We start from the raw sequence: 18273 nt of genomic DNA, 5'->3' as shown, positions 1-18273 counted from the left end.
ATGTAGACGTCGCTGTCCTTTAACGAGGAAAATTGCGTTCTCCTTCGCGCCTATGTATCCCTTCACACCAACGCTGTGAGTATCACAGGGCAGAAATGGGTGCTTGTGGTATTCCTGCACATAGGACCTCCTCCCCAGGACGGCAGTTACCCGCACTGCTCACATATTTGCATTTCTGTGGCCCCCTGTCAGCCGAGTCTGCACTACGTGGTAAGCGCTTGACATTCGCGGTCTCGTTTCCCCAACTCCACTCGCACTTCCCCTTTCCGTGCAGGCTAAGGACAGATTCAGGTTACGTGAGGGAAAGAACATTTCAATGAATTTGTCAGTCGCCTTTATCTCTATCAAAGCCAATCGTGACAAGTTTGTCTATTAATGCAGCAATCAGTACTGTCGCATAAGCCTCATAGATTTAGAGAGGCCATTTTAGAAACACGACCGAAACTCTGCGAAGTCAGCTTTGCCCAAGATCACGCCACTCGCACAACAGCTGAGGTTCGAACCCGCACTGGGAAGGCTCGGAGGACCCCAATCTAGCTCAAATTCCCCACTGCCGAAGCCCCACGGTTCTCTGCCGATGCGAACCGTGCAAATACAGGGGTGGTCGCGCCACACGCCGCTCTAGCCGCCAGCCCAGGCCCATCCCGCCGCCGTCTCCCCGGGAGAGTGTCGTGCCGCGAGTCTCGGGTCCCAAGTGCCACCCGCTCTGCCCCGCAGTGCGCGTGGGAACGCGGTGGCGGCGGCCTCGGGGCTGTCCACGGCGACCGCCTGCGCGCACGGGAGCGGGCTTCTGCTGTCCCCGCCGCGACCTCCTCCTCGCCGCCACCGCCTCCCCACCGCCCGGCCCGCGCAGGGGCTGGCGTCTGGGGGGCGCGCGGCGATACTTCTTTTCCGCCCGGCACCGCAGCAGCCACCTCACATCCGGGCGCGCGGCGGGGAAGGCGGCGCCGGGGCCCGGGTGCGTGGAGGGAGTTATTAAGGGGGAGGGGGCCGAAAAGGAGGGGCGGAGGGCCGGGCTGCAGTTACGGCGGCTGAAGAGAGACAGCCCGAGCGGGTCGGGGTGGGGGCGCGAGAGCGAAGGCTGCGGGGAGCGGCGCTGTGACCGGCGCGGGCGGCTGGGAGGGGAGCGGCGACCGAAGCAAAGGGCCGCCGAGCGGCGGAGGCACCGAGTAAGGGCCAGCGGCGGTGGCGGCTGGGTCCGGGGCACCGCGCGCCGGTGCTCGCGGGTGTAGAAGGGGCGCGGGCTCATTGCTCCCGGGGTCGCGTGCGTGAGCAGAGGGTGAGCAGAAGCGCGAGGCCCGCAAGGCGGCCGGCGGGTAGCCGGCGGGCTGGCTGGGGGTGGGGGGGTACCGAGCCGCCGGGCTGGGGAGGACGGCTGCGGGCCTGCGCCAGTTCCAGCTCGAAGCGCCCGGGCCGGGAGATTCGGCCTCCCTGCTCCCTGCGGCCGGCCGCCGCTCAGTGAGTACCGTCCCCGCCCTTCCTCCAAAGGAGGCCGCTGGGCCCGGGCCTGCGTGAGGGGCTGCGGGTTGGGGTCGCGGCCCGGGGAAGCCAAGTTTCGGAGCTGAAGCCGGTGCTCGCTCTTTCCTTGCCATCGGCGCCCCTGACATGGCCACAGGTGCGGCTCGCCGGGCGAGGGGCGCTCGGGCCCCGTCCCCAGTCCCTGATCCCCGGATAACAAGGGGCAGCTGGCGCCGTCCATAGGCAAGTGACAGGCACTTTACAACAGACTTCGCGGGTTCCCAGCCCAACCAGTCTTCTACCTGCCCCCAGTCCTGGAAACTTCCCCACCAGTCTTGAAAGATCCCCCTGGGTGGCAGCTCCTAATCTTGGTTTCTCTTTGTGTTAAAGCACCTTCTGCTTTTTACCGTGTTGATGCTTAGGATACTAGGAGAGATAACTGAGTACCAACGATTCTATCTCCGAGTTCTAATTTATAGCATAATTTTGGGGTGGGGACTTATTTTTAACGCTAGCTGTTTTAAGAGATTAAAACGTTTCAGCCTCTGAAGAAACAGCCAAGATTTCTGAAAACTTACTGTTCTCGGTGACAATTTTGTGCCGATTTATCTTCCAGGTGCAGAGCATTGTAGACCAAGGAGCCATGGATAGGAGAAGTGTGGGTGAAACAGAAAATGGAGATGCTTTCCTTGACCTGAAGAAGCCACCTGCCTCCAAATGCCCCCATCGCTATACAAAAGTAGGGTTTGCCACTAATGAAATAGTGTTTCTTTTTAGGTGGGGAAGTTAGTAACATTGTATAACCATTTAATTCCTATTAAGTGGTAATCTCATTCTGACTCACTACATGGACTAAATATTAACTAAATTTAGTAGAGCATTACTTTGAACATTTTTCTGCAAGTGCAGATACCTAGAGTTTAAGCTGGAATTTGCTTTGAGAGGCTTTTAGGTGAAGGGAATGTAGGCTTAGATTTTTTTTAAATTGCAGATCAGGCCGGGCGCGGTGGCTCAAGCCTGTAATCCCAGCACTTTGGGAGGCCGAGATGGGCGGATCACGAGGTCAGGAGATCGAGACCATCCTGGCTAACATGGTGAAACCCCGTCTCTACTAAAAAATACAAAAAACTAGCCGGCGTGGTGGCGGGCGCCTGTAGTCCCAGCTACTCGGGAGGCTGAGGCAGGAGAATGGCGTAAACCCGGGAGGCAGAGCTTGCAGTGAGCTGAGATCCGGCCACTGCACTCCAGCCTGGGCGATAGAGCGAGACTCCGTCTCAAAAAAAAATAAATAAATAAATAAAAAATAAATTGCAGATCAGTATACTTTGTAAGTTCTGTAACAGCTATGTCATTGGTATGTTATTGATTTACATACTGTACTGTGAGGATTAAAGCTCTAGGATGTGCCACAAAATTAGTGTCCTCTGTATTGATGTTTCCTTAAGAGGCAGACTCCCCATAGGAATGCTTTTGAGTGTGCTTGGCGGGGTAACTGGATTTTTCAATCCTATTTTTTTACTTTCTATTACAAATTGGATATGGACTCAAAAAAGTAAGGCTTAGTCATATTTCCCCTAGCTGAAAACTGGAGATGCTTAAACTGCTTGTCCAGATAACTGCTTTTTGGGGGAGAGAGGAAGTCATATTTATTAAAGATCTTGCTTCAGTACATGTCTTGTTGGCTACTGAATGTTTCTGAAGAAGTTGACAGGACTCAAATTGTAAATTCATTTCTCGGTCCCTAAAATATATCAGGCTGGTTCCCATAAAACTTGCTTCACAGTGTTGAAGTAGTTGGGACATTGACGACAAGAACGGTTATATCCTAATTGGGCCCACATCCGTATATCCTTAGTATGGACTTTTTTTTAAATTTAATTTTATTTATTTATTTATTTTTTGCACGCAACAGGGCCTCATTCTGTCGCCCAGGCTGGAGTGCAGTGGTGCGATCATGGCTCACTGCAGCCTGGACCTCCCGGGCTCAAGCCATCCTCCCGTCTCAGTCTCCCGAGTAGCTGGGACCACAGGCGTACACCACTACGCTCGGCTAGTTTTTGTATTTTTTATAGAGATGGGAATTCGCCATGTTGCCCAGGCAAACTCCTGGGCTCAAGCAATCTGCCCACCTTGGCCTCCCAAAGTGTTGGGATTACAGGGGTGAGCCACTGTGCCAGGCCTCAGTCATGGCTCTAACATGGCTAATTGTCCCTGGCTTCCTGGGATACTGACTGGTTAATGCTTTAAAGCCAGCCGTCGTTTATGTACTGGTACACTACTCTTACCTACTTGATAAAGTATCAAATGCTGTCAAATTAATATTCATTTTCAGCACTGAAGAAAACTGCTGTAAGAGAAATGTTTTCAGGTGTAAAGCGTTCTTGGTTGATTGCTGTCTTAGGATGGTCTGTTTTGGCATGACAGCATGTGAGCTGATAGAAAACTTTTTCCACATTCAGATTTGGTCTTCCCAAATATATTTCTCTCAAACCTGAGAGTGTTTAGAGTAGTGTTTCACAACTTAGATTCATTTCTTTTTTTTTTTTTTTTTTTTTTTGAGACGGAGTCTCGCTCTGCCGCCCAGACTGGAGTGCAATGGCCGGATCTCAGCTCACTGCAAGCCCTGCCTCCCGGGTTTACGCCATTCTCCTGCCTCAGCCTCCCGAGTAGCTGGGACTACAGGCGCCCGCCACGTCGCCCGGCTAGTTTTTTTGTATTTTTTAGTAGAGACGGGGTTTCACCGTGTTAGCCAGGATGGTCTCGATCTCCTGACCTCGTGATCCGCCCGTCTCGGCCTCCCAAAGTGCTGGGATTACAGGCTTGAGCCACCGCGCCTGGCCTTAGATTCATTTCTTGAAATGGTGACAGGTGAATTCTGAATGCAGAAAAGCCATCAAATGAAGTGAAATGTAAATCTTCCAGTACTTATTTTTTTATTTTTGTTTTTATTTTTTGAGATGGAGTTTCACTCTTGTTGCCCAGGCTGGAGTGCAATGGCACGATCTCGGATCCCCACAACCTCCCCCTCCTGGGTTCAAGCGATTCTCCTGCCTTACCCTCCCGAGTAGCTGGGACTACAGGCATGCGCCACCATGCCCAGCTAATTTTTGTAGTTTTGGTAGAGACGAGATCTTGCCATGTTGGCCAGGCTCATCTCAAAATCCTGACCTCAAGTGATTCATCTGCCTCAGCCTCCCAAAGTGCTGGGAGTACAGGTGTGAGCCACTGCGCCCGGCCCCCTTCCAGTACTTTTTGTTTTTCTTTTTCTATTTTTTTTTGAGCCATAGTCTCGCTCTGTCGCCCAGACTGGAGTGTAGTGGCGTGATCTTGGCTCACTGCAACCTCTGCCTCCCTGGTTCAAGTGATTCTCCTGCCTCAGCCTCCCAAGTAGCTGGGACTACAGGCACACGCTGCCACACCCAGCTAATTTTGTTTTTGTATTTTTATTTATTTATTTATTTATTTATTTTTGAGACGGAGTTTTGTTCTTGTCGCCCAGGCTGGAGTGCAGTGGTGCTCTCAGCTTACTGCAACCTCCGCCTCTGGGGTTCAAGTGATTCTGCTGCCTCAGCCTCCCAAGTAGCTGGGATTACAGGCATGCGCTACCACGCCGAGCTAATTTTTGTATTTTTAGTGGAGATGGGTTTTTGCCATGTTGGCCAGGCTGGTCTTGAACTCCTGACCTCAGATGATCCAACTGCCTCAGCCCCTCAAAATGCTGGAATTACTGGTGTGAGCCACTGTGCCTGGCCTATTTTTTTTATTTTTTATTTTTAGTAGGGACGGTTTCACTGTGTTGCTGGTGTCAAACTGCTGAGCTCAGGTGATCACCCACCTCGGCCTCCCAAAGTGCTGTGATTATCGGTGTGAGCCACCTAGCCCGGCCCCTTCCAGTACTTTATTATTATTATTATTATTATTATTATTATTGAGATGGAATTTCGCTCCTGCTGCTCAGGCTGGAGTGCAATGGAGCGATCTCGGCTCACTGCAACCTCCGCCTCCCAGGTTCAAGTGATTCTCCTGCCTCAGCCTCCCGAGTAGCTGGGATTACAGGCATGTACCACCATGCCCGCCTAATTTTGTATTTTTAGTAGAGACAAGATTTCTCCATGTTGGTCAGTCTGGTCTCGAACTCCTGACCTCAAGTGATCCACCTGCTTCGGCCTCCCAAAGTGCTGGGATCATAGGTGTGAGCCACTGCACCCAGCCTTTCCAGTACTTTTTGAACTAAAGTTCTGACTGGTTGTCTACTGGTAGAGTCCAGGCAGAGAGGCTTTTGAATCACTTTCACACACTGATCAGAGGTTAACATGTATATTTCGGCCGGGCGCGGTGGCTCACGCCTGTAATCCCAACACTTTGGGAGGCTGAGGCGGGCGGATCACGAGGTCAGGAGATTGAGACCACGGTGAAACCCCGTATCTACTAAAAATACAAAAAATTAGCCGGGCGCAGTAGTGGGCGCCTGTAGTCCCAGCTACTCAGGAGGCTGAGGCAGGAGAATGGCGTGAACCCAGGAGGCGAAGCTTGCAGTGAGCTGAGAACGCGCCACTGCACTCCAGCCTGGGGGACAGAGCGAGACTCCATCTCAAAAAAAAAAAATGTATATTTCATCTTTGTGTATGTTTTATCTTTATGCTTAAGTCATTTTTAGGAAGATAATTTCTCTTTCTTAGGGTAGGACTTGTGTTTCTTTGCAGTAAAGATTAAGAACCTCAGTATTGTCCATTTTTGATAGTCCAACCGCAGAATTCTGTCATACTTAGATAAATGTGCCTTGAAGAACTGGTTAAAAGCATTTTTTAGCTTAATGACAGTGGAGCTTAGATTTAAGTCTTTTCTACCAAATTAATTGGAAATAGGTTTACTTTCTACTCTTAAGAGGATTTAGTTAATAACAATTTTAGGATAGTGTTTAGGCAGTGTTAGGGTAGTGCTTTCATGTTTTTCAACACTCTAGTAATTTTATGCGGGACTTGGGGATAACGAAGTCTTCTCCCTTTAAAGAGAGGTTGAAATGATTATATGTTACTAGCACTGTAATAAATATGTTAGTTCCACAACTGGAATAATATTCAAACTATCCTTCTTCCTTTTCTATATACTGAGATCAAACTACTGGAATAAATAGACTAATAATGTTTCTGCCACTTCAAGTTCATGGGCTAGATCTGGAAGCAGTAGAGGGAAACTGTTCTCATTGGTGATTTTGAGGTGGAGTTTCGCTCTTGTTGCCCAGGCTGGAGTGCAATGGCGCGATCTTGGCTCACGGCAACCTCCGTCCCCCAGGTTCAACCTATTCTCTTGCCTCACCCTGCTGAGTAGCTGGGATTACAGGCATGTGCCACCACGCCCAGCTAATTTTTGTATTTTTTTTTTTTTTTTTTGAGACGGAGTCTCGCTCTGTCGCCCAGGCTGGAGTGCTGTGGCCAGATCTCAGCTCACTGCAAGCTCCGCCTCCCAAGTTCACGCCATTCTCCTGCCTCAGCCTCCCCAGTAGCTGGGACTACAGGCGCCGCCACCTCGCCTGGCTAGTTTTTTTTTTTTTTTGTAGTTTTTAGTAGAGACGGGGTTTCACCGTGTTAGCCAGGATGGTCTCGATCTCCTGACCTCGTGATCCGCCTGTCTCGGCCTCCCAAAGTGCTGGGATTACAGGCTTGAGCCACCGCGCCCGGCTTTTTTTTTTTTTTTTTTTTTTTTGAGACGGAGTCTCGCTCTGTCGCCCGGGCTGGCGTGCAGTGGCCAGATCTCAGCTCACTGCAAGCTCCGCCTCCCGGGTTTACGCCATTCTCCTGCCTCAGCCTCCGGAGTAGCTTGGACTACAGGCGCCCGCCACCTCGCCCGGCTAGATTTTTTGTATTTTTTTTTAGTAGAGACGGGGTTTCACCGTGTTAGCCAGGATGGTCTCGATCTCCTGACCTCGTGATCCGCCCGTCTCGGCCTCCCAAAGTGCTGGGATTACAGGCTTGAGCCACCGCGCCCGGCCTTTTTTTTTTTTTTTTTTTTTTTTGAGACGGAGTCTCGCTCTGTCGCCTGGGCTGGAGTGCAGTGGCGGGATCTCAGCTCACTGCAAGCTCTGCCTCCCGGGTTTACGCCATTCTCCTGCCTCAGCCTCCCGAGTAGCTGGGACTACAGGCGCCAGCCACCTCGCCTGGCTAGCTTTTTGTATTTTTTAGTAGAGACAGGGTTTCACCGTGTTAGCCAGGATGGTCTCGAACTCCTGACCTCGTGATCCGCCCGTCTGGGCCTCCCAAAGTGCTGGGATTACAGGCTTGAGCCACCGCACCCTGCCATAATTTTTGTATTTTTAGTAGAGATGGGGTTTCTCCATGTTGGTCAGGTTGGTCTCGAACTCCCGACCTCAGGTGATCCGCCCACCTTGGTTTCCCGAAGTGCTGGGATTACGTGAGCCGGCCAGTGACTTTTTTTTTTTTTTAATAGGTGGTGTATTCTGTGGGAACTTGTAGTTGTGTATGTTTACTTACAGGGTCAAAGGGCCCCTTAACCTTTGATCCTTCTTAGTTTAGTGTTCAGTTGCTTTCTGGGATAATGTTAGTAGTTTGTTGTTCAGAACTCGAAGAGTTTTTGTTTCTCCCCCATGAGTAGAAGAAGTACAGATGTTTTGGTCAGGTACTTTTCAGGATAATGTACCAGAGTTTCCTTTTGTGCTAAGACATCTTTAGTTCAGCTTGTTTCTCACATGTTAATATGCCTGGGGAATCATGTTTAGGCCTTGGGGAAGGAATTCTGAGTGGTAAGCAGGGGTGGTCCTGAAGATTCTGCTTTTTAACCCACTCCCAAGTGGTGCACATGTTGCTGGTCCACTGACTATACTTTGAGTATCAAGGCTTTGGTCTTCCTTAGAGAACTTGATAAATGGTGTTGGTGGTGTCAAGTAACTCAGAGGATGCATAGTTGTTATTTGGGGTTCAGAAGATGTTCATTGTGCTTCCAAGAATATCTTTGGAACTCAAGTTAGAGTCACATGGGGTGCTTTCAGGCCTACTCCTAAACCTCAGTGTGGGATGGTTATAAGTGGGTTTATCATATGCACCTGTTACCCTGAGGGTCTGGAGCCCCTAAGTTGTAAATGCTGCTCTGTTTTTTAGGCCAGATTCCTAAGACCAAAAGCTATATTTTGGTAGTATCTAAGTATGCATTTTTAAAGTGATTGGATCATGTTGAAGGACGTTTGTAGATTATAGAGTGGGGTCTCACCCGAAAGTTGTAGTTTAAAAGTGGTTTAGACAATGGTTCTCAAAGTGTGGTCCCTGAACTAGCATTAGCATCATCTGGTGACTTGTTAGAACTATAAATCTCAGGCCTCTTCTCAGTGGTGTTAAAGGAGAAACTTGGGGAGTAGAGCTTAACTGTCTGCATTTAACAAGCTCTTCAGGGGATTCTGACTCTGGTTCAAGTTTGAGAACCATTGGCTTAAGAAATGATCACCTCCTGACTGAGTGTAGTGGCTCACACTTGTAATCCCAGCAGTTAAGGAGACTGAGACGGGAGGATTGCTTGAGCCCAGGAGTTCAAGACCAGCCTGGGCAGGATGACAAGACCCTGTCACTACAAAAAAAATTTTTTTAATTAACTGGGTATGGTGGCATGTTGCCTCTAGTCTCAGCTACTCAGAGGTCAGGGACAGGGGACTGAGGTGAGAGAATCGTTTGAGGCTGCAGTGAGCCATCATCGGGCCATTGCACTATAGCCTGGGCAACAAAGAGAAGCCCTGTCTCAAAAAAAAAAAAAATCACCTGGCAGTGCTGCTAATTCAACTTTCTCTTCACCAGAGGCACTTGTTCACCAGTTATTAAGGAATATAGTACCTGCTATTCTGTTAGCAATGCTGTCTTCTGCTTGAAATACAAAATAGAAATGTTTTAGGCCATTCCGCTATTCAAATCCATGTGGTTTTTTTTTTTTCTGTTTTTTGTTTTGAAGTGGAGTCTCGCTCTCTCACCAGGCTGGAGTGCAGTGGCCCGATGTCAGCTCACTGCAACCTCTGCCTCCTGGGTTCAAGCAATTCCCCTACTTCAGCCTCCTGAGTAGCCGGGACTACAGGCGTGCACCACCACGCCCAGCTAATTTTTTTTGCATTTTAGTACACATGGGGTTTCACCATGTTGGCCAGGATGGTCTCGATCTCCTGACCGCATGAGCCACCCACTTTGGCCTCCTAAAGTGCTGTCATTACAGGCCTCAGCCACCACGCCCAGCCTCAGATCCATGATTTTTTCTTCAAGTGAACAGACTCTTTTTTTTTTTTTTTGAGACTGAGTCTCACTCTTGTCACCCAGGCTGGAGTGCAGTGTTGCAATCTTGGCTCACTGCAACCTCTGCCTCCCAGGTTCAAGCCATTCTCCTGCCTCAGCCTCCTGAGTAGCTGGGATTACAGGCATGTGCCATGATGGCCAGCTAATTTTTGTATTTTTAGTAGAAACGGGGTTTCACCGTATTGGTAAGGTTGGTCTCAAACTCCTGACCTCAAGTGATCTACCTGCTGCTGCCTGCCAAAGTGCTGGGATTACAGGCGTAAGCTACTGCACCCAGCCAAGTAGACTAATCTTATAGAGGATACATACGTTATGCTGTTCTTCTTTTGCTCCTGTATTTTGCCATTGATTCCTTATTAAATGACTGTCACCTGCCAGTTGGACAGGGAATAAAAGCAGAGACACTCAGAACATTCAGCTTGATACTGATCAGTGTTAAACATGCGTGTTAAAGGTAAAAGTGAATGTTGAATTATCTTAGTTTAACCTCATGTGGAATTTTTTTTTTTTTTTTGAGACAGGCTCTCACTGTGTTATCCAGGCTGGAGTGCAGTGGTACAGTTAACTCACTGCAGCCTTGAACTCTGCATTCAAGTGATCCTTCCACCTCAGCCTCCTGAGTAGCTAGGACTACAGGTGTGTGTCACCACACATGGCTTATTTTTTCATTTCTTTGTAGAGATAGGATCTCATTACGTTGCCCAGGCTGGTCTCCAACTCCTGACCTCAGCAATCCTGCCTCAGCCTCCTAAAGTGCTGGAGTTACACGTGTGAGCCACTGCATCTGGCCCCATGTGGACTCTTCATAACCTTGACTAGTTACAAAGTGGCATTATTGTAGTCATTAGTGTCTCCAGGGATCTTTAAAGGAGGCCACCCTAATTCGTGGCCGGTAGGCCAATTGGACATAGCAGTCAGTACAGCCATGTTTGTCTTTCCTTTAAAACAATCAGGAAAATGGACAAGCAGTTGATGTGACTGACTTGAGTAATCCTAGCCTTCTTGGATATAATCAGAAGACTTGAAGCAAATCCCCAGAGAAAAGAGTAACTGTGATTTAAATCCTAGGTTGAAACAGGAATCAGGTGGTCAGTTTTTCCGTATAAAAATCTTGTTTGATAACTTTAAATGTATCTTTCATAAACTGAGTAGTAACTCTAACAGGTGACATTTCTGTGACAAATTTAGTTATAAACTTCTTAAGCTAATATAAGGATACCTGTTTATGTTGGAGAAGGTAAATTATGGTATGAAAAGTCATTGGGAGGACAAGGTGGGAGGACGAATTGAGCCCAGGAGTTCACTATCAGACTGGGCAACATAGTGAGACCCCATCTCTAAAAAAAAAAAAAATAGCCAGGGGTGGTGGTGTGCACCTGTGGTCCCAGATACTCAAGAGGCTAAGGTGGGAGGATCACTTGAGCTTGGTAAGTTGAGGCTGCGGTGAGCTATGATTGCATCATTGCACTCCAGCGTGGTCAACAGAGTGAGACTGTCTTGGAAAAAAAAAAAAAATTCAATCTTAGTGTGTCAGCTGTCCAGAAAACCTATCTAACTGGAAGTTCTTAGAACGGGCTGGCTGGTAAGACCGTAGAGAATAGCTTCTGACTGCTTTTTACTGCCCGTTCCTTTTTGGTTGTTGTTGAGACAGAGTCTTGCTCTGTCGCCCAGGATGGAGTGCAGTAGCATGATCTTGACTCACTGCAACCTCCACCTCCCGGGTTCAAGTGATTCTCCTGCCTCAGCCTCCTGAGTAGTTGGGATTACAGGTGTGTGCCACCATGCCCAGTTAATTTTTTTTATTTTTAGTAGAGACAGGATTTCGCCATGTTGGCCAGGCTGGTCTCAAACTCCTGACCTCAAGTGATCTGCCCACCTTGGTCTCCCAAAGTGCTGGGATTACAGATGTGAGCCACTGTACCCGGCCTCTGCCTGTTCCATTTGTTTTAGTTTTATTTTGTTTTGTTTTGAGAGGGAGTTTCGTTCTTGTTGCCCAGGCTAGGGTGCAATGGTGCAATCTCGGCTCACTGCAACCTCCGCCTCCCGGGTTCAAGTGATTCTCCTGCCTCAGCCTCGCGAGTAGCTGGGATTACAGGCGCACACCTCCATATCCGGCTAATTTTTTGTAATTTTAGTATAGATGGGATTTCTCCATGTTAGGCTGGTCTTGAATGACCTCGGGTGATCCGCCTGCCTCACCCTCGCAAAGTGCTGGGATTACAGGTGTGAGCCACCACGCCCGGCCAGGAATATTTCCCTTTTAATCCCCCTTCCATAAATGTGACTTACATGAAATTTTACATAATGTCAGAATGTCCATCAGAATGCATAGTTGCTTCTGTGTAGGATTTCTGCAGAAAGAAATGGATAAGGATTTTAACTATTGTTCTTTTGGGCTTTTGTTGAGATTCATTTGCTTTCCACTTTAATACTGATCACCAAAAATGGGTGTTCATACTAGTAATTCCCCAACAGGTTTTGGGAGGCTTGACCCATTTTCTTTAAGGAAGGCTGCTGCAACTAAGAAAATATGTTTATGCTTCCTTGGGTGTGTGATTCTTGGGCAGTTAGCAGCTTGTTCTTGCCTAAGGATTTAGTAACCTGTGCCAAAAGTGAAGTCTCAGGTATTAACTCTTGTATTCTCCATATGGTAATCTTAAATGAATTCATTCGGGATCAGTAAGTTCCTATGGGTTAACACTTTCCAGGCTAGGGACAGTGGCTAACACTTGTAATCCCAGCACTTTGGGAGGCTGAGGTAAGATGATCACTTGAGCCTAAGAGTTCAGACCAGCCTGGGCAACACAGCAAGACCTCATCTCTACAAAATTTTTTTTTTTTTTTTTTTTTTGAGACGGAGTCTCGCTCTGTCACCCAGGCTGGAGTGCAGTGGCCGGATGTCAGCTCACTGCAACCTCCACCTCCCGGGCTCACGCCATTCTCCTGCCTCAGCCTCCCGAGTAGCTGGGACTACAGGCGCCTGCCACCTCAACCGGCTAGTTTTTTGTAGTTTTTAGTAGAGACAGGGTTTCACTGTGTTAGCCAGGATGGTCTTGATCTCCTGACCTCGTGATCCGCCCGTCTCGGCCTCCCAAAGTGCTGGGATTACAGGCTTGAGCCACCGCGCCCGGCCACAAAAATTTTTTAAAATTAGCTGGGTGTGGTGGCATGCGCCTGTAGTCTTAGCTGCTTGAGAGGCGGAGGCAAGAAAGATCACTTAAGTCCAGGAGTTTGAGGCTGCAGTGAACTATGATTGTGCCACTGCACTCCAGCCTGAGAGTGAGACCCTGTCTCAAGAAAAAAAAAAAACCTCCAAAAGGATAGATTAAAAAAAACCTCTCCAAAAGGGTAATATCACATCCTTTCTTGAAATACTCATAAGAAGGGAGCGCTCCTGGTTAGAGTGGGCACTTCCCAAGTATTCTGTCTTTAACCACAGTTGAATGTTTTCTTTGAAAATATCCCAAAGGGGTATTTCCACGAATAATGTTAAGGGCTCTTGATGAGATGGCAAATTTAAGAACTCTTCTCTTGGCCAGGCATGGTGGCTTACCCCCATAATCCTAACACTTTGGGAGGCCAAGGCAAGCAGATTACCTGAGCTCAGGCAGCCCAGCCAACATGATGAAACCGCATCTCTGCTAAAATACAAGAAAAAATTAGCCAGGCCTGGCGGCATGAGCCTGTAATCCCAGCTACTTGGGAGGCTGAGGCAGGAGAATTGCTTGAACCCGGGAGGCAGAGGTTGTGGTGAGCTGAGATCATGCCACTGCACTCCAGCCTGGGTGACAGAATGAGACTCTATCTCCAAAAAAAACTTGAGAGAGTGGAAGACCTAAAGGGGCGGGAATGAGAGTCATCTTCCTATGTGAAGCACTGAACCAGGCACACAGGACGTATTTGTGGACAGTTATAAAGAGCAAATTGTGTTTTGTTTTGTTTTGAGACAGAGTCTTGCTCTGTCACCCAGGCTGGAGTACTGTGTCGTGATCTCAGCTCACCACAACTTCTATCTCCTGGGTTCAGGCAGTTCTTGTGCCTCAGCCTCCTGAATAGTAGCTGGGATTTCAGGTGCCCACCACCAGGCCCAGCTAATTTGTTTATTTTTAGTAGAAACGGGGTTTCACCATGTTGACCAGGCTGCTCATGAACTCCTGACTCAAGTGATAGCTGGTCTCGGCCTCCCAATGTTTTGAGATTGCCGGTGTCAGCCGGCACCCCTGGCCCAAACCGTATTGACTTAGCTCATGGTTTCTCTCTTCCCCACTTACGTAGGGGATCTTCTTGTGCTCGGATACTACCTTAAGCATCTTAGGATCATGCTGGAAGGTAACACATTTAGTGCTGTAAACAGGAAGTTTTCTCTCATTTTTCCCTAAATGTCCGGGTGGACTTTGGGCCATATTTTGAGAAACATGCTCAATTGGAAGCAATAATTTTTAACCTCTTTGGCGTTCATTGGAAATCTTTTGAAGGTGTGAACATTCACTGCAGAAATTGCACAAAAGCATCATTTTCCATATGGTTTCAAATGGGAGGTCTTACACTCCTTGACACCATGGAACTGGTTTAAGAAGTCTTACTTTTCAAGAACAGTAAATACTGTTTACCTGGATGTTTACAGTGACTCCCTGCCGTTTTTACAACCCAAGAGTTGTCTTGTTTCTAAACCCATTTCTCAGACTATTAGTGAAGAAAATGGCTCTTTATAGACGGGTGAGCTATGTTTTAGCCATTGTATTTGGTCAAAAGTGTGCCCTGGCACAAATAATGTTGCTGGTGTGGTTAATGCCAGTGTGTAACTAGCTTGCTACTCTGCCTTCTGCTCTTACAGGCCTGTGAAGTTTGTACCTCTGTTCACTTAAACATCATCTTTCTGTATGCTAAGCATGTAAAGTCAACAATGAAAACTGGAATAATACGGAAGTGAAAATGAGAATTTTGTTAAGTCTTGTTAACTGAGAGTAGTTGGTGTTTATCACTCTGTGATTAGAGCAATAACTCTGTAAGAAGAAAGATTATATTGAACAAAACATTAACTTCAAATAACCTCTCAATTTGAAATTCTTTTTTTTCTTCTTTTTTTTTTTTTTTTTTTTTTTTGAGACAGTCTTGCTCTGTTGCCGAGGCTGGAGAATCTCAGCTCACTGCAACTTCCGCCTCCTGGATTCAACCAGTTTCTCCTGCTTCAGCCTCCCGAGTGAGGCTGAGATTACAGGCACGTGCCATCATACCCAGCTAATTTTTTAATTTTTAGTAGAGACAGGGTTTCGCTATGTTGGCTATGCTGGTCTCGAACTCCTGACCTCAAGTAATACACCCGGCCTCTCTTTTTGAGACAGGGTCTCTTGTCACTCAGGCTGGAGTGCAGTGATACAATTACAGCTCATTGCAGCCTGGATCTTCTGGGCTCAACCAGGTAGCCTGGACAACAGGCACACCACCACGTCCTGTTTTTTGTGTTTGTGTTTTTTTGTTTTTTGTTTTTTGTTTAGAGACAAAGTCTCCCTTTTTTTCCCAGGCTGGAGTGCAGTGGCGTAGTCTTGGCTCACTGCAACCTCTGCCTCCCAGGTTCAAGCGATTCTTGTACCTCAGCCTCCCAAGTAGCTGGGGCTACAGGTGTGCACCCCCACACCTGGCTAATTGTTTGTTTGTTTGAGACAGAATCTTACTCTGTTGCACAGGCTGGAGTGCAGTGGTGTGATCTCGGCTCACTGCAACCTTCACCTCCCAGGCTCAGGCAGAATTGCCTGAGCCTCCCGAGTAGCTGGGATTACAGACATGCCAGGCTTGAACTCCTGATCTTAAGTGGTCCACCCGCCTTGGCCTCCCAAAGTGCTGTCATTACAGGTGTGAGTCACCGTGCCCGGCCCACATTTTCTTATTTTTAAGCTAAGACGGTTTTTCTGTTCCAGGATTCCATCCGGGATACCATATTACATTTAGTTATCCTCTCTCTTTAGGCTCCTATTTTCCTTTTTTTAAGATTGTTACTTCTGTTAAAGTATTTTTTGATTTCCCGTCAATAGGACCAAAATTAGGCTTTTCTGGATGTTTTGTGGTTGTGTTAAAGTGTTAACCTTTCCCAGGTGACTCCTAAATAAATAAGTAAAATCATTATAGAGTTCAGCAAACAACTGTAGTAGTAATTGAGAACACCTATTGGGATCCCTGTTACCTTTGGAGGTAAAAGTTTCAAACAAAACACCACTTAGAAACTCTGTACATTAAGAATTTACACATTTATTGGGAGGCCGAGGCGGGCGGATCACAAGGTCAGGAGATTGAGACCATCCTGGCTAACATGGTGAAACACCGTCTCTACTAAAAAATACAAAAAACTAGCTGGGCGAGGTGGCGGGCGCCTGTAGTCCCAGCTACTCGGGAGGCTGAGGCAGGAGAATGGCATGAACCTGGGAGGCGGAGCTTGCAGTGAGCTGAGATCCGGCCACTGCACTCCAGCTTGGGCGACAGAGCAAGACTCCGTCTCAAAAAAAAAAAAAAAAAAAAAAAAGAATTTACACATTTAAGTGTGAAAGATTGTCTTTGATTTAATACAAGCACATTAGGGTTCTTAGTTTAGTATCTGCATGGGGTAGTAAGGGAATATGTGATAATCTTTAGTTACTTCTAAGAGTAAAAAATTGCTTTGCAGTGGTTTTTCCTGTAGCATTATGTATAAGTATTTACTATATTGCAAGGTCCTTCCTGTTTTTACTAGAAAAATTTTAAGCCCTTTTGTCCTTAGGATTTCTGTATTCTAGTAATATCTGATACCTTCATAACTACTATTGCTCCATCCTCCCTGCACCCCTCACCCCAGCCCCAAAGTTTTGCTAACCACACAGATCTGACACCATGTTTGCCCTGCAGATGTCTCTGGACTCTCCCATAGTGTTTTTTGTTCTTTTCTTTTTCTGAGACAGGGTCTCTCTCACCCAGGATGGAGAGCAGTTGTGGATCACTACTGCTCAAGTGACCCTCCCACCTCAGCCTCCTGAGTAGCAGGGACCACACTTGATGATTTTTTTTTTTTTTTTTTTTTTTTTTTTTGAGACGGAGTCTTGCTCTGTCACCCAGGCTGGAGTGCAGTGGTGTGATCTCAGCTCACTGCAACCTCAGCCTCCCTAAAAGTAGCTGGGATTACAGGCACCTGCTACCACACTTGGCTAAGTTTTATATTTTTAGTAGCGATGGGGTTTCACCGTGTTGGCCAGGCTGGTCTCAAACTCCTGGCCTCAAGTGATCCACCTGCCTCAGCCTCCTATAGCGCTGGGATTACAGGTGTGAGCCACCGCGCCCGGCCCACTCAATGACTTTTAAAATTTGTTTTGTAGAGATGAGGTCTCCTTATATTGCCCAGGCTGATCTGGAACTCCTGGACTCAAGCAATCCTCCCACTTCAGGCTCCCAAAGTTCTGGGAGTACAGGTGTGAGCCACTGCACCCAACTGACTCCTGTCTTTACTGGTGATTTATAGGTTGTATGTCAGTTCTTCAACAAATGTTTTCAGAATTTTGAACAGCCTCTAGATATTTCCTTATATTTGGAACGCTATTTATCTCAGTCTTCCAAAGTTTTATTCATATTTCTATCCACTTATAAGACAGGTAATTCATAAATAAATCCTAAATAAATGCAAATGCCTGATTGATATCCTGGTCTTAAAACTAAAATATCATCTAGTCCTAAGGCATTTTCTTGTCCTGAAGAAAACATTCAGATGCTTCAGTTTTCTGTAAACACTGAGAGAATTCATGGTATGCTATACCCAGTGATTCTTGTGGGCTGAGTGAGCAAATCTGTCCCTCCATCCTCACCCCAAGATGTGGAATCAGTGATCTGAGAAGCAGTGCACATTCTCCTATTGCAAGGCCTGGGATGGGAGTGTTGTCAAAGTCGTGGCATAGTGGTATGTGCTTTTTTACAAGGCAGTTGCAGCATTTTACTGGTGCTGAAAGTTTTGGAATTGCTTTTTTTTTTTTTTTAACTTTATTATAAAAAATATTTCAAAGTATGCCAAAAGGAGGCAGTAGTTTGCTGTATATATGGGTATATATGTGTGTTAGTGTGCATGTGTATATATGGGTAGATATGTGTGTTAGTGTGTGTGTGTGTGTGTATATGGGTAGAGATGTGTGTTAGTGTGCATGTGTATATATATGTGTGTATACGTAAGTGCGTATATTTCCTAGCTCTACTGAAAGGGCCTTCAAGCAAATGAGGATACCCAGTTCCAAGACTTTGGTGTTTTATGCAGTTCCCCACTTAAAGAAACCAGGATTTCTCAGAAATAGCTGATTCTAGGGCTGGAACAGGATGAATACAAGATAAGCCAGAACGTATGGCAGTCTTTAAAAAAAAAAAAAGATGGCATGTTGAAAAAGACACACGGGCCAGTTTGAAAAGGCACCCACTGGCAAAATCTGGGACAGTTTGAGCACCACATAATTCAGGACATTAATGAGTTATAGACCAACAGAAAAACCAGGAGTCGGCCGGGCACCGTGGCTCACGCCTGTAATCCCAACACTCT

General features: G+C 47.1%; 1 protein-coding gene across 8 annotated transcripts in view; it reads left to right on the top strand.

The window, feature by feature from the left end:
- The first annotated feature begins 918 nt into the window (after positions 1-918).
- The window catches only part of EIF4ENIF1 (eukaryotic translation initiation factor 4E nuclear import factor 1), a 58905-nt gene continuing 41550 nt past the window's right edge, over positions 919-18273 (top strand). For 4 of the 8 annotated variants that reach the window (XM_010360684.2, XM_030914642.1, XM_010360682.2 and 1 more), the window contains exons 1-2: positions 981-1169; positions 2075-2197. In XM_010360684.2, the coding sequence (XP_010358986.1) occupies positions 2102-2197 (96 nt within the window). In that variant the 5' untranslated portion in view covers positions 981-1169; positions 2075-2101. The other 4 variants (XM_010360683.2, XM_030914639.1, XM_030914640.1 and 1 more) reach the window with 3 other exon arrangements.

Source organism: Rhinopithecus roxellana, chromosome 13, assembly GCF_007565055.1.
Source record: "Rhinopithecus roxellana isolate Shanxi Qingling chromosome 13, ASM756505v1, whole genome shotgun sequence".
Classification (NCBI taxonomy): Eukaryota; Metazoa; Chordata; class Mammalia; order Primates; family Cercopithecidae; genus Rhinopithecus; species Rhinopithecus roxellana.
This window is presented reverse-complemented; position numbering and strand designations above follow the sequence as displayed.